At 41.6% G+C, this 24,517-nt stretch overlaps 1 protein-coding gene across 5 annotated transcripts in view; it reads right to left on the bottom strand.

The window, feature by feature from the left end:
• The window catches only part of TTC7A (tetratricopeptide repeat domain 7A), a 183,111-nt gene that overhangs the window by 117,444 nt on the left and 41,150 nt on the right, over positions 1-24,517 (bottom strand). For all 5 annotated transcript variants that reach the window (XM_062571935.1, XM_062571934.1, XM_062571936.1 and 2 more), the window contains 3 exons: positions 18,775-18,912; positions 18,224-18,307; positions 4,402-4,506 (listed from right to left, as the gene is read on the bottom strand). In XM_062571935.1, coding sequence (XP_062427919.1) covers positions 4,402-4,506; positions 18,224-18,307; positions 18,775-18,912 — 327 coding nt within the window. The remainder of the gene's footprint in view (positions 1-4,401; positions 4,507-18,223; positions 18,308-18,774; positions 18,913-24,517) is intronic.

The following is a 24,517-nucleotide window of genomic DNA, read 5'->3' as shown; positions in this document are numbered from 1 at the left end:
AACAAGATGATCAAAACATTGGCTACCTCACTCAGCTGTTTATTGAAGACTCAATTCTGAAAGCTAGGGTTGATGAGAGCAGATCATCCACTGATGTAAACCAGCATGGTGCAACATACCAGCAGAGCCGTGCCAACTTACATCAGCTAATAATTTGGTTACACTGTCACAACAGAAGCTGAGGGTGTTCAACTCTTTTCCACATCAGGCTCTGTTACATATTGATTTACATGACAAATTATGAATGTATGTTTTTATTTTGATTTATTCTGCATTGAGAGATTATTTCATCTGATTTGGGCATCCTCAATGTTGTATGTCACTAGAGAACATTTCAATTAATATTTATTTTGGGTTCTTAAAATGTGCTGAGATACCAAAGCCTGCAATAGAAGTTAAATGACCATTTGATTCATCAGGAAAGAAAGTGTTCTGCGCTCTTCATGACATTCTGCAACTATCCAGCAGAATAAATGATGTTAAATTACGTTAGTTACTAGCAAAGATTTAAAAAACAACACTAAAATACTGTTTTTCTGTGGACTATAAACAAACTGGGTACAACAGTGCACCAAAAGCACATAGTAGGCAGACGCAGGAGATACAAATTAGCTCTTTCATTTGTATAAATTGTGATCAGATTTCACTCTTTTCCATACTAGCCAGCAATCAAGTAAATAGATATATTTCCTAATTGAGAAATTAAGCATAGTTTATGTTCTGAGAAGCAAGGTAAGTTTGAGTGTTTAACAGTTTATATATTACTTATTAACAGTCAAACTGTTCCAGTGCCCTGTCTATCCTGATTTCTTTTTATACTGGCATTAACTTGTTCACTTCCAGTTTAAATGATTCAATTCTAATTTAATTGCCATGTAATTTAAATGCAAATAATTACTGTAAGGATGATGTTTAGATAAACAGCTCTCCTAAGCAGAAAGGTCTTTATCATGCAAAGGAGTTTGCCGGTAATATCAAAAGCATCTCTAACTATTAGATGCAGGAACCTGCCACTTCATTTTTTTTCTAAAAAATGCTCACATTTCCCTCCGCCTGCCTCTAACTGTAAGGCTTGTACAGTCTCATCAAAAGTTTGGCCTAAGGGTAGAGCATAAGCCACTGAGTGAAAGGAAGAGGGGAGATGGATTTTTCATTCAGTTTTACTGCGAAGGCTCCACGCAAGATGACAACACTGCAGCAAGATTAAGCTCTTGTGAAAAAACATTTGCATTTCAGACTGCACCCCAGTTCCAGAGAGGGTCTGACACAAAACCACTGAAAAAAAATGTTCCACAGTGTGAAAAAGAAAACAGTATTTGGCAAACTTTTTCCCTTCTTTCTCCTATTTATTTAAGATTACACTGTTGCTTTATCACCTGCCATGTATATGGAATCTGGAGATACTGGACTACTTGAGGACAGAGTTGTGGCTGAACTATCTTGTTATAGGGACAGTTAAAAAGATGAATTCTTTACCTACTAGCTGTATTAGCAAATCCAAAAGGATCTTGTGAGAAGCAGCAATGAGTAGGACAAATCATAAGTTACCTGGTACGGAAATACCTTAATTTTTGGCTCGTAATTGTACATTCAACTCTTCATCCATTACAGTGGCAGATACAGTTTAAGGGCACAATTTGAAATTCAGTCCTTAGCATCAAGAATGGATAAATGCTGAGCTAACAGATGCAAAAGAGAAGGATTCTATACCATTTCTTTTCTCACAGTACAGAAAACTAGTCCTTTTACCTCAGCAAATACCAATGACACCAGTAGAGTGCCTTTGCCAGAACTTCACTGATTAACAACTTCACTTGTTAAAGATCACACCACGGATCTTGACTTTAACACTGGATCTTAAAAGATGCAGTCACTGTATTTATATTTTATCTGAAAGCTAGTTATAGCAGAAATCACGTGTTTAGCAAGTATTAAGAGACCAACATCCTTCCTGAAGCCACTACTTATGCTTAGAACTGGTTGGAGTACTGGCTTTAGGTTAGAGATTTGTTATTTGCTGTCTGTGAAGTTTAATAGTCAGAACAGAGACCCTAGTGTTCAGAACTAGCGTTCGTCCAGTCTGCTTAACCATTTCCTAACTTGATCCTCCTCCACTGAGGGTAAATCTTCCTTGCTCCAGATCTTCCCAATGGTTTCAGAGGTCTGGGATGCCTGAGGGCAAATCTTACTAGTAAAAATTATGGCAAAGAAGCCACTGAGTACTTCAGGCTCCTCTGTTCTTTATCACCAGATCCCAGGTCCCACTTAGGAGCAGGTCCATCTTTTCCCTAGTTTTCCTTTTGCTGCTGATAAACCTGCAGAAGCCTTTCTTTTTGCCACTCACATTCTTACCAGATTCAACTCCAGATCAGCTTCAACTTTGCTAACACTGCCTCTGTACATTTGGACGCTGTATGTATATTCTTCCCAGGTCACCTGTCCCTGCTTCCACTTCTTGTATCTTCCCTTTTATGTTTGACTTTAATTAGGATTTTCTTGATCATCTATGCAGGCCTTCTGCTGCAGCTACTTGCTCGATTTCCTGTACACCAGGATGGATGTTTCTTGAGCTTGGAGAAGGTGATCCTTGAAGAATCAATCAGTTCTCCTGGACCCCTCTGCTCTCCAGGACCACAACCCATGAGATTCTTCCAAGCAGGTCCCTAAAGAGAGCAAAGTTTGCCATCCTAAAGTCTAGGATTGTGATTCTGCTTTTTGCCTTATTCTCTCCTCTCAGGATCCTGAGCTTCCCTCTCTCACATTTTGCAGCCAAGGCTGCCCCAGACTTCAGGTTCCCTATCAGTTGTTCTTTGTTTGCAAGTATTAGCAGAGCTCCTCCCCTCATTCCCTCTGCGGCTCCAGTGCCTCCTCCTTGCTGGATCCATGTTCACAAAGCAGAAAGACAGAAGAGTTAGATCATTTGCAATACAGAGACTCCAAGTTTGTCTTCCATATTAAAATTCAGGTTCCTAGACAAAAAATAGCCTGATCTCAGAGAAAGATCTTTCCCTAAATTTAATGACTATTCTGCTGTTTTTCTATTTTTTCCTCTTCTGACAAAAGAGGAGACTCTCTTGTCTTCTCAGACTGTAGAACTGCTAGGGGTGGCAGCATTGCCTTGCAGACCCACACCATGGCTCCATATGAATGCAGGCATTTAGTCCATGAAGCTCCTCTAGTTGCAGAGCCTACACAGAGACATACTTAGCAACATACTTGATGATGTTTTAGACTAATAACAAGCCAACCTTGCTTTTAAAACTGCATCAATACAGTTATTAGTAAGACTGTTCAACAGAAATCTTCTGTCTAGTTTACATACTGTTTTTGAAGTCTAAGAATCCAGAAAAAAACAAGAAAGAGATTCACTGTGCATAGTACCTTCAGCCCTCAAAAAGAGATACTGAGCTAAAGGTACAAGAGAGTTAAATCACTCTAAAGAACAGAGACGAGTTGGGTAAATTCAGCACGGCTTCCCTCAAGGCCTTCAGTCCTGAAAGATTTTTTCCTACAGCAAGATGCTTCCCAGTTTTTGCTAAATCACATATGATCTTAACCATTATAATTCAGAACAGCATAGCTCATTCAAAACATACATGACCAGATCTCCTCAATGATATAATCCAATTAAGTTCAGCTGAATAATACAGACTTACATCAAATGGTGAGGCAGATGACGGTGGGGGAGGGGGATGGGGAACACAACAAATTTAGCTTTTAAAAATTTTCCCCAAACCTGGGCAGATTCTTCTGGTATTTTCCTTCAGGCTTTCCTGCATCTTTGTTTTACTTGCATTAGCAACTATAATCCTTCACTGACTGCAGGGACACCTTGTGGTGAGGACAGAGGTGAAAACAGCAGGCTGTCATTCAATTAATTAAACCAAGCAAAGAAAGACTGACAGATGTTTCTGCTCCTTGGAATAATCAGAATTTCACAGGCACAGACTTCCACTCCCACTCTGCTTCTGGGGCATACATTAACACATCCAGAACAGAAAACACTGACACAGCAGCTTCAAGAACAAAGGACTGAGTTGTCCAGCAAAGCTGAACTGTCTAACAACCAGATCCACTTACAATGATTAACTTTTGTCTTTCAGTGGCTACAAGTGTGGCCAATTTAAGTCTGGCTATTTGCTTGAAGAAGTAGTCCCCAGGCTGCTGTTAAGGCTCCCCTCGCCACACTCTTTGTTTTAATGTGTCCACAAAATGCAGTTCAGTTCAGACTTACTGCAAAATTTCTTGCTGAACTTCTGTTCATTTATATGCATGCATGTGCATGCTTACGAGATTTTTAACAGGAATTCCCCTTCTCCACCCTCCCCCCCCCCAGCTAGACTACGGCACTGTCACTGCGGTACCTGATACATTACGTAAGAATTGCATCAGTTTGCTTACCCAGTGCAGTGGCCCAATGCAGACCTTAGCAGCCAGAAGAGGAACGGTGGGATCTGTAGGTCGCAGCTTAGCACACTCTTTGAGCACTGACACAGCATACGCTGACTAGAGGAGGAAGAAGGGGACAGAGGGAGTGGGAATAAAAAAGGCTAATTAGACAAAGCTGTTGCAGAGCTCAAGCAAAATATTTCAGTGAAATGTACAAAATAGTAATATGAAGAATAATGTGTCAGCAACAAGTTAACAACTTTAGTCCCACCCCCACACATACATGTACCCACGTACATGCATGCACACACAAACACACACACTTCCTACACCCAGAGGAAACATGCCAAAGAACCAGTCCTCGCTGTGCACATTACTGATTATTTTAACTGTGTTCTCACAATGCACGAGAATTCTGCAACAGTTGTCCCCTCCATACAATCATCTTCCAGCAAGCCAAAAAAAGATCACAAAGAGATTATCCTTCAGTACATTGCACTTGGGCCAACTAAATAGAAGTCTGTGCAGCTAAATTAGTCTCTGTTCTGTAAATTTGGGGTCTGCCTCTCTCCAGTTCCAGAACATGCAACAATATAGCTGAGATCCCACCATGTAAAAAGTGGAGGAGGCAACTGTAGAGCAGTACATTGTTCAGCAGGGAGAAGAATGAAATTCATGCGGGTAGTTTGTGTAACACATTAGAAGAAAGCCCATTGAATTCTTGCTGTCTTCTGATGTTAGGTTACCATTAATGAATAATGCTTACTAAGCTTAGCAGTTACATAGTCCTTTTGATATTTAATGTGCTCTACAAACATTGATTGCTCTTCATAGCACATACTCAGGGCTACTATATTTCAGAAAGTTTAAAGGGGAATGAGGAAGGGTATAGTCTGAGACACTGATCAGAAGGTGTGATCAGCATATGGGGATGTGAAAGAAGTTGCCCTACCACTGTTTTCTAGCCCACCCCATCCCACCTGGACCAGAGTCTCTTAAAAGCTTCCAATTCCCTCACTACAGACCCCAGAGCCCCTCCCCCCCAATTCTCTCATTCATGATTCTCCAGGAGAAGTTTTCTTTTCAGAGAATTTCTCCTTACATTCCCAATTCATCATAAACTCTTTCCCACTGTCCCAAGAACCAAAGGCCTCTCCCAGCTCTTTGAGAGTTCACCTTCAGAACCAAATTAAATAGTCATGGCCTTTCTATATCACAGGAAAGCAGTAAATGCATTAATAGAAGCTTATAGAGCCATACTAGTAGCCACTCGTATCAGCTCCTGGACATCTCTTTGATACCCAGTGGCCCTCCTCACCAGAGCTCTTGTCAGCACATGATGCTAGGTTTGGAGCCTGCTTTAATCTCATAGAATTGGCAGTCCTAACTGCAGCTTCACACTCCCACTGGTTATCAGCACCTCCCCTCCCTCACACCATACCAGAGCTGGCTAAGCCTGCCTCCTCATTTATCCACAGAACTGAAGGTCCAGTTCTTGCTAAGGGATTCAAAAGCCTGGGTAAGAATTTGCTTGGAAGAGAGCCTAGGAAAAGAGAAAAACAGGTGTACAACAGCCCTGCACATGTTAAGGGAGAGATGAATATTGTAACACAATACACGTAAGTGCCCCACAGCAGCAAAATTCAAACCACCTTCCTCTGAAAGCTTGGCTACCTGCTACTTGGTCTAAGGAAAAGCAACAGCATGTCCTGTATTCCGAAAGCTGTTCTACATAGAGCATAAGACTAAGAAAATTATCAAAAAAATTGCTATTTTGCAATTGCAAGTGTGTGATTCACTGATTTGTCTGAAGTCAGAAGGAAAGTCTGTCTCAGGGCAAAGATGAGACTCAAACTCTGTTCTAGAGCTCACATTGTTATCCCATGCCATTCAAAGGCACTGCATCAGTCCTGAGGTAGTAAGGAGAAGGTAGGGAAAGAAATGCAATCTCATCACTGCACTCTGCGGTTACTAGATGACTTCTTGACACCTTTTGTTTAGAAGAAGTAATGTCTCAGGTTTTAACAGCATCTTAATTTCTCTTTTATAGGAGGTTACCTGTATTGTAGGGAAGTGGTGCTCCCGGTACCAATGTTGCACGACCTGTAAAAGCTAGACTAGTCCCAGAAGGGTCCTAGCCTGACATCCATCTTTCCTGCCCTCTTGCCTATATTCCAGCCCCACAGGTATTTCAACGCCAGCTGAGAGATCCTGAGCAGCGTAGCAGCACTATGAGCATTGTACCCAGTCAGCATATATGCAGCTGAACACCAACAACAACCACCGTTACCCCATCACGTAAAAGTGAACTATGAGGACCGGGTACACAGAAGACCGTACTGTCCACAGTGTCGTGGCTTTTGAAAAAAGGATACAAATCAAACTTAGTGGTGGTGGTTTCTCAGTTCTATGTAAGCAGCCTGATAGCAAGGAAAGGAGGAGGCACCTGGGAGCTAGTTACAGCCTCATGAGCCAGCACAGCCAGTGCTAGCATAAGCCAGAGCCACCAGTGGCCTGTTATAATTTAGGCCACGGTTGTAATATCTTTCAGAATCTATACCAGAACATAAATGATAAAACTCAGCTCCTTGCCAGTTCCTCTTGAACTCTGTTCCCTCCTTATTTGCAGTCTATCCACTGAGTAAGGCTGGTCCTCAGGACACAAGCCAACTCTGCAGTCTCTGCTAGCCTTGAACTGCAAAGCACTTGTCAGATCTGTCCAGAATCTCTTCAGGAGGCAATAGCACGACTGCGACTACTGAATGCAGCAAAGCAGAAAATCCAGCCCTGTGTCTATGCCCAAATGCCTCATGAGCAGAGTTACTTTATCACATGCACTCATAATCTTCCGAACATTAATTTAGAAAGAGAGCTACAGTTTCTACAGTGCTTCTAAAACATTTGTGGAGCTATGTCACTTGAAATAAGTTCATAAAATTTGCAGTTATACATATGGACCAGTAATGGTTTTAGAAACAGGGTGGTATGAAGTTTTTCTTTCCCACAGCTGCATTTTAAAAATTAATTTCACCTTGAGAGCTTACTCAGCAGAAATTATATATAGATGAAAATGTTAGCCAAGGAATAACAGTAGAAAGAATCTCTCACTTCCACAGTGACCTTACTTAGGGGAGATCGGCGTGAAATACAGTATCAAGGTGCTTTAGAGATATTAATTATAGGCATTAGCTGGCAGGGAACAAATATCATTCAAAGCACTGAATACAGATGTGTCATTGGTTTGTAAAAATATTTAATATGATGCAGTGTTTGTGTAACACTGAAATAATCTGATAATTAAAATGTTCATATTCTTTCACTTAGTGTGGGTGGACCAGGCAACCAAGCGCATTGTTTGTGAGAATAATTGCAAGGCAATAATAATTAGATTTATTGGTGAGGCATGTTTTGAGAAGAGCAGAGGTTGAACTCCAAGAGACTTCAGGCTTCTTCTTAATAATTCTGAGATTCATAGGGGCTCAATCAAAATTCAGGACAGAATTTAAGCTCTTTCAGTTTGGCTTTCTAATTGCTGGGTTATAAACACTGCACTGGAACCAGTTCCCAAGGATTTTAGGAAGTCAGCAAATTTCCTCTGGGTCTCATTTGGCTTCTCTCTGGGACAAAGGCTTTTAAGTCCCTCACTGCCCCCAATATACTTGTTAACAGATAAAGTTTAAAGGGAAATGACAAGCTCGCCAGTAGCTACCTTGTGGGAGTTTCAGCTTTTTCTGTAAGAGGTCTACTGTAGGAGTTCCAGCTTCAGGATCCTCATTGTTTAAGCAGGTTCATAAGCAGTCTCCTTTTGTTATGGACAACAAGGCACAGAGCTCAAATCAGGGTTATGGAATGAAAATGCTGCCTTAATGGGAATATTAAGCAATTAAAAAAGTGGACTGTGTACAGAATCTTAAGAATCTTTATTAGCTCAGTTGGGTACTTTCATCCTTCTTTTACCAATAGCTTTGTGGTTTTTGCAGTGGGGACATGGGAACAACATGGTACCACTGTTTTGTGTTTAAATCTAATATCTATAGGAAGCTGTTTATCGCATTTTTCCCAAACTCAATCGACTTGCATACAATATTTTTCTTCTGCAGAGATAATAGTATGTTCCACAATAATTTCTGAAAAGAAAATTAGTAAAGACAGTTGCTGGGAAGTAATAGGCCATACTGAAATGGCAGCTTTCAATATAGACTTTTGAAAGAGCTCTGTGTACCACATTTAATATGAAGGAACATGGTTGTCAATCTGCAGTGAAAAATCAAATGGAAGTTTTAGGGAAGAAGAGTGGAGAAAGAGACGCTTTCCCCTGAGTAACTACCTCTCCCATGGTTTTGAATCCTACAAGGGAGTTGTAATAGAAGGACAAACGTCTATCCAAGTATTAAACACAACTCTTCTTCCTCATTTCCTAATTATATAATGAAGCATGCAAGCATACACTTCAAAGATGCTTGCCTATGGCCAGTATAGAAAGGACAGCAGCTCACAGGGAGCTTTTTGCTTGCTCTTCCAAAAGGCTTAAGAGATTGTTATCAATTTACATAAGTGCATAGATGCTGTCCATATGTTGGTATTCCTTGGTCACTCCAATATTATTAATCAGTTCCCCCCCCCTTCTTCTCTCCTATCAAAGCAATAAAGGAAAATAAAGATGTAAGAGAAATCATTTCATATTCAGAAGATAAAGAAACCATGAACATTAAATAAAAGGAGGAAGAATTTCTAGACAGTAAATCATGTCAAGCAGACCAGGCACACCATAAACAGTTGTTTAACTTTTGCAAAGGTCCCAAAAACCTTTCAACTCTTTTGCTTTTTTGGCAACAACTTTCAGCTACAGATGAAAAATTTCCACAAGAACGAGGACCTGGTAGACAGCCTCAGTCTCAATTCACCTTGTAGTTCAGTCTACAGATAAGTGTCCACAACTAAAACTGTTTTTATTTCCGGAATAGTTCCATCTTTCAAGCAGCACTATCTCAAAGGGGTCATGGGGAAAGCAGAGAGAATCCTTCATCAATATGCAAGATTAGTATTAATTAGTATTCCCTGCATCCTGAGATTCACAACCATCTAGCTATAAGTGCCCTGGGACCAACAAAGAAAGATATGAGTGAGCAAGCCAGCAACTGAGAACTCCTAAATTACTACTACTGATGATAACTTCCCATTGAATTTCTACATTTCTGTGAAGTTCTCAGCATTAACATGATTCCCCTATAGCATTTACTTCTCAACACAGGGATAAATATATCCCTTTTCTTTTAGCCTGTGTTTAGCTAATAGGAGCATTGCAGTTAAGCAGCTTCAAATATTCGAAGTACCTCCTAAATTCTAGGATTTAAAACCTTAAATCTACACTTAATAATGTGACCAACATCACCCTTTACACTTTTGTCAAGACAAGAGAATTAAGTCTGAAGGCAGTTATATAGCCCACCTATGTAATCTGCTTGACAGTCAGGAATCCTCGGAAATTTCCATTTGCTGTACTATCTACAGCACATACACATACCCTTTCTAATCTTTCCTTCGCCCTAAAAGAAACCAAACTATTGAATATCCCCTTGATGGCTGACCTTTGTAACAAGATCTTTAACCAATGAAGGTTCAATATTTTAACTTCCATTCCCTAGCAATGCTATTTAAGGAGCCATCTGAGGCCTCTGTTGCTCCCAAGATTCCTGCCTGCAATGCAAAGAGAAATGTACTTTTTTTTTTAATGCCAGTTGCCTAGCAACCAGTCTAAGCTTTTGCAAAGAAACCAACAGAAGGAACAGCCTAAATCATAAAATTCGTCTGCCATTGCTGCAGAATTATGTATCAAATATATTTATAAGCTTCCTTCTAACCTTCTGGAAAGCTGTATGTTGGCATTATAGGCATATCTGAGTCAAACTTGAAGCTCCTTGGAAGCTGCTAAATAAATCTTCTTTTGCTACACTGTTTTAAATAAGGGGAGGTATTCCTTTTTTTCTAGGTGCAACACAAATGAGAGCAGCTCAGATACTAGCTTCCCATTATTTGGCTGCAGCTGGCATGCATCAGCAACTCAAAGGGCTTCAAAATCAAAGTTCATGTCTGTGTAAGACCGATTTCAAAATTCTAAAAATGCTGCCAACACAGCCCCCGGGCAAGCCTGCACGTCCAACCAGCCAAGGGGAGCACAGTGACACTGCAACACTGATCCAGGAGAGCAGGCATGCAGTCCCTCAGCAAAACAATTGAATGACAGAGGCCAAGAAGAATATGAATATTTCCCTTTGCATCACACCAGACACCTCCTGGAGCATTGTGTTAAGAAAATATTCCAGGTAGATGAGCATGGCTATTACTCCCTCTTTCCCTTAAGCATGAAGGAACATAGGAAGGTTAAGAGCACAGAGGAGCATTTCCTGGAGTTAAAAGCAGCTTCATTTGCCTCACTTTGCAAGGTGCCATGCTTGGAGTTTAATCCTCCTCCTACCAGTCTATCTTATTTATATGGTAATATTGCTCGTCCCTAGAGTGTCCTCAGCACAGGCTAGCAGGGGCCAGGGAGGATCAGCAGTGACGCATTCACTTCCTAATTCGCACAATCGCTGTCCTAAAGACAAGCGCCAGCCTGATGGTCTTCTGTAAACACTGGACAAGAGGCCAGGCAGTGGTGTACCATAAGCAAACAGCCAGTCTGTGATCCTACCACAAAGCATGCTGAACTTAGCCTTCGCCTCCAGGTAACCACTTGCAGCTCCACTGGCCTCTCACAGGACTCTTCCCCACAGCCCTTTCAGCTGCTCTAGGGCTCTTCCCTTATGCCTGTCTTCCTGCTCTTCACACCCTACATCAGCACAAGGGCTGGGGGCAGGAGCAGGTCCATTCCCTCCCAGTGAATATTTCAAGCCTCTTGCAGCTGGTCCCAGACTGCATCACACCACACCCCTCCTCTCAACAGAGCACATACAATCAATCCTACAGCTTATAACTCACAAATCAAGCCTTTTTTAGAGCAGAAATACTAAATCTGTGCATGAAAAATGCTATGCACTGAATACTCCAAAAGCCTTAATAAATACCCACTAGACATGAAAGATCACTTTAAGACTGCTGTGAGCTCAATAACTCAGCTTTGGTACCCAGAGCTTTTAGAAAAGGTACACTCAGCATTCACAGAATAATTTCACAGATATCCCTAAAGACATTTCCTCCACCTCCAGAAAACCTGCACATCACTGCCATTAAATACAAATCTTGTCTCTCTTCTGACTGCCAAGCCAAGGAGACATTAACATTGCTTTATATTGCTCAAGGTACGTCATTTGTGTTATTAATTCATCTTTTTATCTATGATGCTGTTTAAGGGAAAGAGCTACAGATGTAGGTACAGAAGACTTTCTGAAGAACTGTTCAAATTGGAGTCCAGTCCCATGATGCGCTTCTGAGTTTCTACTCCCAAACGGCTCCAGTGATACTTTGGGACACCTTGGCTGCATCCCATGTGGCAGGACACAACTGATACCACTGGTTCGAGGCCAGGGAAGTGCTCACAAGCACAGAAGGACCCTATTCCCATCCCTTGCAATACATCAGCTAAACCTCTCATTTGATAATTTTTCCTCAAATTTCGGATGCCTCAATTGAGCTGCCCAAGTCTGCAGAAGTGCTGTGTGCCATTAACCTCCACCACTTTCAGTCAAAGCTGCTTAGCTGACATGCAGCAGCAGCAAACAAGCCTGCCCCAAACCGCCATCTTTCTCTTCACACAGTCTTCTCTGCTCTGTAAAAGCTTTTTCCTTCCTTCCACCACTCTGCTGAATACAAGTCAGTTTTACTTTCTGAAAGTCTTGAGAGAAGCAGATTCAACCTACTGCACTCATTTAGCAACAGGACAGTGGCTCGTTCCAGTGCCTGAGGACTTTGCAGGACAGCTCTGGGCTCTCATACCATTTGTCCCTCAGACTCCAGCCTGCCAGTAGATGACGGAGCCAAGGAACTACTACAGCCACCCAGCCTCCGCCCGTCATATTACCAAATACTGATGGTTGTTACCAGCAGGAACAACTTAAAGCAGCAGTGAAGTTCAGCCTCCAGGATTCCAAAACCAGTGCAGAAGAACAGGGGTGCTGCATTAGACTGACTGAAACCTTGTTCTTGCCTACCAAGAATTGAATCTGGTGCTAAAGGGCCTCTCAGAATCTCTTTCTTACAGTAGATATCTTTGCCATTGCCTAGGCTTTCCCACCATTTTATCTAAAACTGCCTACAGCAGTCTTCCAAATTTCATGCTGGATTTTAATTTTTTGAAGAAAACATACTCCTTTTGTTCAGAAAATACATACAGGTATTGCCAAGAAAGTCATTGTACTCCAGAATTAATAAACAACCAAACTACACTATCTTTTCTCAGTGTGCAAGGCATGAAGCAGCACAGGAAAGTGCATCCACTGTCACTCCATTATTTCTATTACTTAAGTCGATAGAAGACAGAGAGGAAGGTTATGCATCTCTGAGCTTTCTCATTCACTGTTTTTATGAAGCCCTAAGGCGTCACTTGCTCTACAAGAACTTTCTGAAGTGATGTGCCTATTTTTGTTAGGAGTCATGCTTTTTAAAATAATGTGTAAACTCAAGCGTACATATAGTAATGAGCTTAGTTTGGCTCACTTGACATTCAGACTGATCACTTGCAAAAAATGACAGCCACCACTGGCAATCTGTTGGCTGGCAGAGAGAGAAAATAGTTTGAAGTTCAATTCAATTGACTTGACCTGAAGATGATCAATATGCAAAGTAAAACTAGTTAAATGTAGTGTGGAAGAGAAAGCAAGATAGACTTTACAGTACTTTCTTAAAGGGCAGACTTTGAAAACACTAAAAATACGTTAAAAAATAGTGACGTTTCCAGCATTTACAGGTTGATAAAAGAGTTCCTGTCATACACAAGATCTGTGAGCATTATTTGCTGTACTGCAGAACAAGTAACATTGCAGGATGTGAGATCTCATTACCAAGAAATGAGATCAGAAATTGTCTGTGACTGAGAGACAGGTGAAAACAGATCTTTTACCTATAAAAACGTGCTCTGCATTCTGTGGCCTAGACAGACCACGTTTCCTCATCAGTTTTTCCCACTTCACTGGAGCACTTATATTGAAATGAACTCTGTCCTGCTATCCAGCTGCAAAACAGTAGAAAAATGTATGCCACATCTCCCATTAGCAAGATGACGCATTGCAGAGTATAGGAATCCTCAGGGAATACTTTGGGATTAAAAATGAAATGCTGCACAGATGGGATTCTTGAGTAAGGGAATTCCTTCTTCCCCACATAAGGCTTAGAGCATTTATTACTGTTACATCAATTGGCAAGATCCGGCCATTTTACCTCCCAAACATTTAAAGTTTGGGCAGAAAGATACGACATTTCAAACACTAAAAGGAAGGGACAGTTACAGAGACAGTTAATTATGCTGATCTTTATGGCTTTTTTTTTTTTTAATACCATAAATACAGTATCTACCAGGGAAGCAGAAGAGGTATGCAATCATACAGGGAGAATTTGTATGCAACCATACAAATTGCTAGAGACTAAATATCTCTCCTCCATACTAGTCTAAGATTAAACCATCAATTAATTAAACCAAACAGTCATCAATAGTTATATCTAGATTTTTTCTCCGGCAGATTACTGGAGCTACAACTTTGTTTGCTCTTGAGAAACAAGTATACAACCAGAAAGGCCAATAAAACAGTGTTTATGGGAAGATACTGTGCCTTTCCTTCATAGCCTATCTTGTTATTGTTGTCCTGAGGACCAAGAGATTGGATATCCAGAGGATTTGCAAAGGCCCAGAGGGCAGCTACGTGCTAACTCCAGTTGAATGCCAAGGGGAGTTGGATCTGACTTCTAAAACTAGCACCTGACATAGGCCAGTGTAAGGTATTAGCACCACAGCACCAAGCTCGTTGTTCAGCTATACCAGCAGTAGCTTCAGGTTTCCCTGTATGTGATTAAGCCTAGCTACCATTTTTTTATTTATAATTGGGTTTCAAAACGCTTGTTCTGAATTCCTACAGGAATTTGTGAGTCCCTCTTACAAAATATTCCCCTGCAGTTCCCTGCTGTTCCTGTATCTACTCTGCTTTGTCAGAGGTTTGGTATCTCCTTTCCAGTGTAACAGATATAGCTGATTTATAAAAGTCACAACATGGAGCCACAATACAGAGTCAGAGCTCACAAGGTCCCAGTCCTGGCTCACTATTCCATCCTTACAGGGGCGCTTATAGGGGGATTACTGCTGATTGATACTTGTCTAGGATGTTCCACAGATTCCCAGCCACACAGCCTCCCCAGGTGATCTTTTTACAGCGTGCCACAACGTCTATGGTTTTTTGTGCCTCCTCGTAGTTATCATGAACTGATCTTGCAGCAACTGAAAACCATCATATCTTGTCCTACCCAACACAGACAAGATTATTAACCCCTTTGCAATAGCACTTGAAAACTTATTGCTCTATTGGACCATCCTCCCACCACCACCACCCCTGGGTAAAAAAATCCATTCCTTTCAATCTTTCTCCAGTTCTGTAACCTATACCTGTAGCCATTCTTAGCCATACACTCTCTTTTTCAGACCTTCTCTCAATGGTTTGCCATTTTCTTGAAGTATGAAGCACAGCAATAGCCAGATAGGGTTTTATCTATGCTCATACAAGCAAAACAATCCCTTCAGACCTCTTGCAAGCTGTGCTGGCACTTTTACACCACAAGATGACAATGACTTTCCAAAAGCATGACACTGTATATTCATCTCCAGCTTTCACTCAAAAGCCACTGTTCCCAGTTCAGCTTAGATCCATAAAAGGTCAGAAGTAGTTATCATTTGGCAAACAACTGGTCCCTTGAATAAAGTAATTCTCTGCCCATCCCTTGTATTCCATGGACACAGAGTCTAGACACATATTACATGTTTTCCAAGCTCAAGAGTGGTGCATTCGCGTAAGAAGTGCAGCAAAAGGGTCAGGAGACCTGCATGGGTGAGCACGGAGCTCTTGGTCAAATTCAGACAGAAGAAGAAAATACACAGAATGTGGAAGAGGGGACAGGCTACTTGGGAGAATTACAGGAATGCAGTCAGAGTATGTAGAGAGGCTGCGAGGAAGGCTAAGGCCCAGCTGGAACTGAGTCTGGCAAGGGATGTCAAGGACGACAGGAAGGGCTTCTTCAAACACATCAGCAGCAAGAGGAGGACTAGGGAAAATGTGGGCCCACTACTGAATGGTGTGGGGGCCCTGGTGAGAAGGGATACGGAGAAGGCAGAATTACTGAATGCCTTCTTTGCTTCAGTCTTCACTGCTAAGGGCAGCCCCCAGGAATCCTGTAGCCTGGATGTGAGGGAGAAAGTCGAGAGAATGGAAAGCTTTCCTTTGGTTGAGGACGATAGGATTAGAGACCTTCTAGACAGGCTAGACATCCACAAATCCATGGGCCCAGATGGAATGTGCCCACGGGTACTGAGGGAGCTGGCGGATGTTGTTGCCAGGCCACTCTCCATCATCTTTGAAAGGTCCTGGAGAACTGGAGAGGTGCCTGAGGACCAGAAGAAAGCCAGTGTCACTCCAGTCTTCAAGAAGGGCAAGACGGAGGACCCAGGCAACTATAGGCCAGGCAGCCTCACCTCCATCCCTGGAACGGTAATGGAACAGCTCATTCTGGATGTCCTCTCCAGACATATGGAAAAAAAGAAGGTGATCAGGAGTAGCCAGCATGGATTCACCAAGGGGAAAGCCTGCTTAACCAAGCTGATAGCCTTCTAGGATGGAATGACTGGCTGGGTAGATGAGGGGAGAGCAGTGCACGTTGTCTACTCTGACTTCAGCAAGGCTTTTGACACTGTCTCCCATGGCATCCTCCTAGAGAAGCTCAGGAAGTGTGGGTTAGACGAGCGGACAGTGAGGTGGATTGAGAACTGGCTGAAAGGCAGAGCTCAGAGGGTCATCATCAGTGGCGTGGAGTCTAGCTGGAGGCCTGTGGCTAGTGGTGTCCCCTGGGGCTCAGGACTGGCTCCCATCCTGTTCAACTTCTTCATCAGTGACCTGGATGAGGGGACAGAGTGCCTCCTCAGCAAGTCTGCTGATGATACCAAGCTGGGAGGAGTGGCTGACACACCTGAGGGCTGTGCTGCCATTCAGAGAGACCTGGACAGGCTGGAGAGTTGGGCGGAGAGGAACCTCGTGAGGTTCAACAAGGGCAAGTGCAGGGTCCTGCACCTAGGGAAAAATAACCTTAGCCACCAGTACAAGCTGGGGGCTGACCTGCTGGAGAGTAGCTCTGCAGAGAAGGACCTGGGAGTGCTGGTTGATGACAAGTTGACCATGAGCCAGCAATGTGCCCTTGTGAGCAAGGCGGTCAATGGTCTCCTGGGGTGCATTAGGAAGAGTGTTGCCAGCAGGTCAAGGGAGGTGATCCTGCCCCTCTCCTCAGCCCTGGGGAGGCCTCATCTCGAGTACTGTGTCCAGTTCTGGGCTCCCCACTACAAGAGAGACATGGAGCTACTGGAGAGAGTCCAGTGTAAGGCTACGAAGATGATCAGAGGACTGGAGCACCTGCCCTATGAGGAACAGCTGCGAGAGCTGGGCCTGTTCAGCCTGGGGAAGAGAAGACTAAGGGGGAATCTTACCAATATGTATAAGGACCTGAAGGGAGGGTGTCAAGGGGACGGGAACAAACTCTTTTAATTTGTCCGGTGTGACAGGACAAGAGGCAATGGGCAGAAATTGAAGCACAGGAAGTTCTGCCTGACTGTGAGGGGGAATTTCTTCACTGTGAGAGTGACGGAGCACTGGCACAGGTTGCCCAGAGAGGTTGTGGAGTCTCCTTCTCTGGAGATCTTCAAGGCCCGCGTGGATGCAACCCTGTCTAACATGCTCTAGGTGACCCTGCTGAGCAGGGAGGTTGGACTAGATGATCTCCAGAGGTCCCTTCCAACCTTACTGATTCTATGATTCTATGTTCTGCTACTGCACAGCATTACTTTGCTCACAACTCCTGGGAGTCTTCAACTGCAGTCTTTAGAATGAATAGGCTAAAAACATTATTTACTTATCCTGCAGGAAGCCACCACTTTTAAGGCAAAGCAAAGTTCATGCTTCCTCAGCCTGTCTTTTGCAAGAAGACTTTACTCATCTCAGTGGCAGCTTTAATAAATATTAAATAACAAAAAAAAAAAAAAAAAAAAACAAAACAATAAACCCCATGTTAAAACACATGCCTGTGCATGCACTCACACAGCTTTGTTTTTCTATAGTATCTTTTGTACCAAGATTAAAGCACTTAAAAACATTAATCCTCACAATCTTTCTATGCAAAAAATATATTAAAATTTCCTTTATCAGATGGAGAAACCACAGTTTAGCGAGAGGATAAGTCAACCCACTTGGATTTAGCGAGAGGATAACCCACAGTTTAGCGAGAGGATAAGCCCAAAGCCACAGCGCAAGTTAACAAAAAACTTTCTTAAACACATCTTTCTTATTCCAAGCACATTTACAAAAAATCTGAAGAGGAACTGGACAACTGCATACTGCTTTGTAATCCACGGCCAAGCACAAAGTCTCTATCCACTTGAAAATGAGCAGCAAACATTATGTGGAAAAACTGATACACAGACTACCACATGCAAAACTGATCACAAAGTGATCGGTCTACAAGGAGAGCACTGACCTTTCACATAGGCTGTCTGAAGCCTTATCCCCACAAAATACACGACTCTGCACATCCAAATAGGCCAGGTCCACCCTAACAGAGTAAAACATGCACTTTTTAGTTCTTTTGGTTTGAATCTTACCTTTCCACAAGCAACCATGGACAGGGCAAGCTGGTACCAGAGGTGGAATTCATCAAATGCAAACTTCATAGCTCTCTCCAAGCACTGAGAAGCATATGTTGAAAGAAGTGTCAGACTTTTTTTCCTTTTGACATCTTATGTCTTAGCATAGCTCAGCAATAAAATGAGGGGTGACAACTTGTTGTGATCAGGGGGGTATGTGTGTGCGCGCGTGTGTGTGGGGGGGTATCTTTTTTTTTTTTTTTTTTAAGGGAAAAAAAAAGACAAAACTATTTTCCTCTGCTCCATTAATGGGCTCTGCTAGTACACAGCATTACTTAAAATCATGGCCACTCTGTTCAAGTGCCTACATATAAATTAGTTCAGTGTCTCAAAACTTCTGTATATATTTTTGGCTTGTGTTTCCATAGGTCTGTAGCACCCGCAGATTAGTAGAAATAGCTAAGCTTCCTTTTCATTTCCCCTAACAGCAGCCAATAATTGTTATCAAAAAGATCGGTTTTGCTTGCAAAAATTGAGTGGAAGTTTCAGCAAAAGCCAGGAGGAGGTACCTCAGAAAGCATGACATACTGCCCTCTTCTGCCCAGCGTGATACTGAGGAGGTCATAGACTGCAGATGCATCCTGGAGGCTGACAGCTCGGTCATCCTGCTGATCAGGGGCGCGGCTGATTACTGCATCCCGGTTTGCCTGGGCACAGACACAATTGGGGAATCAGACTTCACAAGAGCAAGGCAACAGAACCAATACCTCCACAGAAAGTCCCCCCTGTCCTCCTGTTTAAAAATACCAATGTCGTCTTTTTTTTTTCCTTTTAAATCCCCCCAAATGGAAGATGTTTCCCTATGAAAGTAGACTTATTTGCCTACATGAGGCAAATTCAGGAAGACGGCTGCAGAGAAAGGAATTGCTGGGAATAAACTCATCTTGATTTATTTCACTGAATGAAAGCAATTAGAGTAGACCTGCCATATAAGATTCTCCAACAAGCAGAAACCCAAGCCCATCCTTAAACTATGTTTCTTCTTCTTATAATTGCCTGCAACTCAGATAAATGCATCCACAATTGATACACATTCTTGTCTTCTGTGTCTGCACTTGGTTACTTTCCAACAGTATGTTGTTTCAATCCTTTCTGCTACTCACTTTTTGTTTCGAATTTAAGAAGGTTACCTTAATAATCAGGCTTTTGTCCCATCAATTAATGCAATTAGAGGCCTGGTCAATGCAATAGCGAACAATTACTTCTAAAATATCTTACTGTATAAGTATTTATTATGCATAATTTATCACTGCATTGCTCAGCCTTGATCAATTTAAAGGAAGCAATACTTTTCACAGAAAATTATCAGCCTAGCAATTTTCAAGAAATGTTCCAAGATATCATACCATGGACTGAAATTTAAGCTAAGTCCTCAGCCTCTGTTTTCTGAGGATAAAGGGGGAAATCTTGATCCCAGAGTCATCAGAAAAGTCCCTCTGCTTTCAGAACACGCAGGACCTCTAACTGACTGCCTAACCTCTGAGAAGGGCAGTGCTCTGTGCTGCTGAGCAGCAGCACCGACTGATAGCACTGCTGCACTGCCCTGGGCTTCCCAGCTGAAAAGACTGCAACATAAGACATTCAGGTCTAGACATGCAAAAGATCAGAAAAATTAGGCGAAAAATTTCACCTGGGGCAAAAACAAACAAGAATTGCTTCCTCCCTAAAGCAAGAGGGCTATGAGATTTGTTTCTTAATTCTTACTATTATAATCTTACATCTATTTCTTCTAACTGCAGGGAGATTTTCTTTTCCTAAAAAGGTTAAATGTGGGAATTAAGTGTAATAAAAATTTCCAGAATATAGGTCCTAAGGCCCCTACACATATTTCATTATGATTAAGCTGCAGCTGTTTCATCATGATATTATCTGTGTAATGCCCCAGTTCCAAGCATTCTTCATCACAGCCCCCAGCGAGACAGCAAACACAATTACTGACAACTAACCCAATCACAACTAAGAGCTAAATGGCGACCGCAGTTAAAGGCAAACAGATCAAGTTCAGTCCAGTGTTTAGACTGCGTAAACTTATACTAACTCTTGTAGCAACAAAAATACTTTCTTTTCCATGTTACTGCAGAAGGTATGATTTGTGATTTAAAAAATGGTTCAGAATAAAAGGTTGCATGAAAGAATGAAACCAACTTCCAACAGAAAAATCTTGCAGCTAGAGTACAGAAACACAATTAGTCTTAAAAAAAGTGTTTGTGCTTTGTACAGACTTAACCTGAGATTGCTACTACAAAAGGAAGTAATGAGTTAGAGAAAAAGCATACACAGAATAATCTTGAGATTGCTCCTCTAAAAAGAAAGAAGTTAAAGAAAAAGCATATATTTAAAATGATCCTTATTGCTAAGTGAATCCTCCTACATATATGAAACAGCATTAACAATTTTTTTGCACCAGTTACATTGTTATGACAATTGTAGAAAATAGCTACTGAGATAGCACCTTCATGCTCTGTAATCTGATAATCAACCTCATATCAGTTACAGTCTGATCCTTTTTTGGGGGATTCATCTAGTATCAAACTGATTTTTAAGTTGATGCATTTGCAAAGATAGAAAATTAATCAGAAATGATAAGTGTTAATTAGTTTCTGCCAGCAAATATTGGTACTACATGTACCAACATGTCCATATCCTGCAGTCAGCAGGAATATGTCACATATGTCAAAAGGATGCAACGTGCTAAAATTGACTGTCATGCAGAACGCACTGTACATTTCCTAGACAGACAGCACTTAACAACATGCTCCTAGGAAGGACTAATATTCCAAAAAAATCATAAATCTGCATATTTTGCTCAAGCTTTCAAATCTCAAAGCCAGAGCTGGTCTGTAGTCTATCACTCTCTTACCACTTGCATATGTAGAAGTTGCCATTGAGCAAACTCAACAAGTCACTTGAATCCCGACAATTTCTTATGGTTATGTAATTACTGACCCTTTTTCCAATTGCTAATTCCAGCTGCTCAGAATCAAGAGGTTCTTGCATTAGCACTGAATTCCAGGTGACAAGGCTATATCAAAAATAACCAAATATTGCAAATTTCCTGATAAACTCAATGAACATTAACAAGAACATGAAGCACGTCGGATGCAATTAACAGCCAGCATCCCAAGGATCAAGGGAACGTTTACTACTGTAATGTTACATACATGAGGGTGAAGGAAGGAAATTTCAATCATTGTTTCTGAAAATCCACTCAGGAAAAAAAAATCAAAATGTTTTTACAGTCTGCCTCTCATAGAATGAAGGGTCCTGTGATCTGAATTATTATTAGCCAATTTCTGTTTGTATTTTTGCTCATACAGTTCTAAATAGTTGTAGAGCAACTGCAGTATGACATACATCAATTCTGTCCAACAGAGAACTTCACACATTGAAGAACACAAACAAGAAGAGACACACAGATCATACTGTGTTTTTTCCACTTCTACTTACAGCATCTACCAGTACTCACACATCTTCAGCTGTCTTTAGAAACTAAACCTTTCAGGAACTCACTTCCCCTCTTTGTCCTCACTTACTACATTTGTCAGTAAAGCATGTAGTTATTATACCCAGGTATTCATTAGTGATAGTATCTAGGCTTACTGTCCCTGTTGTGTAGCTGAAAGTAGGTAACTCCTATTAGGAGAATTATTTTCCATTAGTAGCAAAATTTAATTTCACCTGAAAAAGAACCGTATACTGCATAGTACAATGAAACCAACACCTCCTCATTGCAGAAAACAACTGTAAAAAACGTATTTCTAGCCTCGTTATTTATCTTTTGGGAAAATTTCCCTTTGCTATTCATGGCAGACTGAATTGTATACATTACCAAATACATTCCTAGAGAGAAATTTCCTTTTGTATTGGAGAATGTAAACATGTAAGCCATCTACATCAACATATTTTCTGTATCTATGTGTTTCTATTCTTTCAGGCCACTATTTTTCCAGAACACAAATACAAAAAGCAGTTTCTAGAACACTGGTCTCCGAACAGTGCATCAATCACATAAGTAGCAATTCCTAATTTTTCCCATTGCATTATCTCCTCCTCCTTCTCAGCTACTAAGCAGCATCAAAATAAAGCTACAAATACATTTGCAACACTACCAATATGACTTTTCCTTTAAGCTGTTACCATTGTCACATAGACACGGCTTATCTGTACACAAGTGGGATTAAGAGAGATGGCGAGCCACCCTTTTTTAAGAAGAGAGAGAACCTCCGTTCAAGTCCTATTGTGTGGCACAGACAGGGTCACTAATATTATCAACAGGAGCTTCAGTATCAGGAGTTAGCGTAACCAGCATTACACAGAAAAACACAGTTAATTCTCCTTTATTTTGAGTATTTCCAGGTAATGAAGTAACCCAGAGATGCATCACATTTCATATTTTGGGATGCATTAGACACCCAAGTGGCTGTGCAGAGGTGGGTCAGACATGACATCACTCCTATTCTGAAAGGACACAGCCTGCAGTCAGTCCCACCAAGCAGCACATGGACCATAAGCACCTTCATTCAGCTGGTCACCACCTCTTGCCCAGCCAGGGTACAGAGCCTGCCTGCAGGAGGCCTGCACCCAAAAGGCTCCAGCATGGGCTGCAGGCCTCAAGCTGATACCTGGTCATGCAGAGCCATGCTGCTGACTGTCTCCTCCTTCAGTCTCAATTTGCTTGAGCAGACCAGGTTCAGCAGGGCTTTTCAGGGCTGGCTTAGGCAACACAGCACTCTGGGACTTTCAGATCCACGCTGGCTGTGACAGCAGGAAAGATTTGCCTTTGCAGAGTTCTGCAACACAACTAAGAGCCCTGCTGAACTACACATAGCTTGTGTCTTCATAGCCATATATATGACATACTTACCTGCAAACTGGGTAAGCCACCTATCCGTGGAGGATTCACTGTGCATCACTGACACTCCTATGCCACACAGTCGTGTGACAGTTACAGCTGATTTATGGCATTTTTATTACATGTATCTGTAGAAAGAAAGAGCTGCAGCAAATCCAAATAGCTGCTACCTCAGCATGCAGTTACACTGCAGAAAATTAAATTTTACCACAGCAGAGATGTGCTCCTTAATACAAAATCAAACAATCATATAATAGAGCATATTCCATGTAGCAGCCCATTCTCAAAGCAATTAGTTATGAAGTATCTTTAATTGCTCACTTTTAAACATTTTTTTTTTTTTTTTTAAGAAAGCAAGCTATTAAAATCCTTAATGAGAGCCTGGTGCCTGCCCCCTAATTCACAGGCATTACGTTCATTATAAAAAGTCACAAGTTGAACATACTTGCCACATCTGCTGCAACCACACACACAGAAAGGCAACATGTTTTTTACAGTATACTGTAATAATATAACTGATGTGGTTCAATACTAACATCAAGAGAGGAAAAATAATGTCACATATTGACATTACTGACAACAAGCCTTTGAAATCATGCAATTCACTTCTGTACTGCTATAGGCTGGAAAATATTTAGCCCGTATTCTTAGGTTCTCCATTCTACTGGCTGTTTTGCCTGTACTGCCAATGAAATGAATGAGGTCTTCGCAATGGCATGGATCCACTCACAAGGAAGAGGCTAATAGGCTTTTCGTCTAAGTTACTGATGGTCTCTACACAGCACATGAAGGCTCCTCTCACTAATGTACACACAGAAAATATTCAGTGTTGACTGCTGTGAAAATGGGAAGCAGGTAGAATAGAACAGGCAGGAAATATACTCTTGACCACTCTAAAAAATTGCTCTTACAGATCACAGCTGGCTCTGTTTCAGGCCAGAAACACAGAAAATGAAAACTGTGTGAAATATGAGGCATCTGTCTCACCTCTGGTAGGCAAAAGTTCACGAATTACTCATACTCCATTTACACATCTCAGCAAAATAGCTGATAGATGCAAAGAGGCTGGGAGGCCAAATTGCTCTTACCTCCAGCACAAACACAATAGAGCACGGCAAAGGGTTTTGCCTGTGTCAGCCGCACCTTGTTTAGAATGAGAAAGCAACTCTGCTACTACAGACATCAAGGTGGTAAACAAATTCATGAAAACAAAGCAAATAAACAAGCCATATCCTCAAAAGAAATCACTGCCGATCTAACCTACTGAGGGTTTGGCCCACACCTGAGTGTATTCATTCTAAAGTCTTGTAACTTTTCCTTCTTTCTCTCAATGCAATTGCTTTATTTTGAGCAAAACGCATCAGTAGTTTACATACAACAGAATTAGAGAGGTATCTATT

The sequence above is a fragment of the Rhea pennata genome, chromosome 3, assembly GCF_028389875.1.
Source record: "Rhea pennata isolate bPtePen1 chromosome 3, bPtePen1.pri, whole genome shotgun sequence".
In the NCBI taxonomy this organism is placed as follows: Eukaryota; Metazoa; Chordata; class Aves; order Rheiformes; family Rheidae; genus Rhea; species Rhea pennata.
This window is presented reverse-complemented; position numbering and strand designations above follow the sequence as displayed.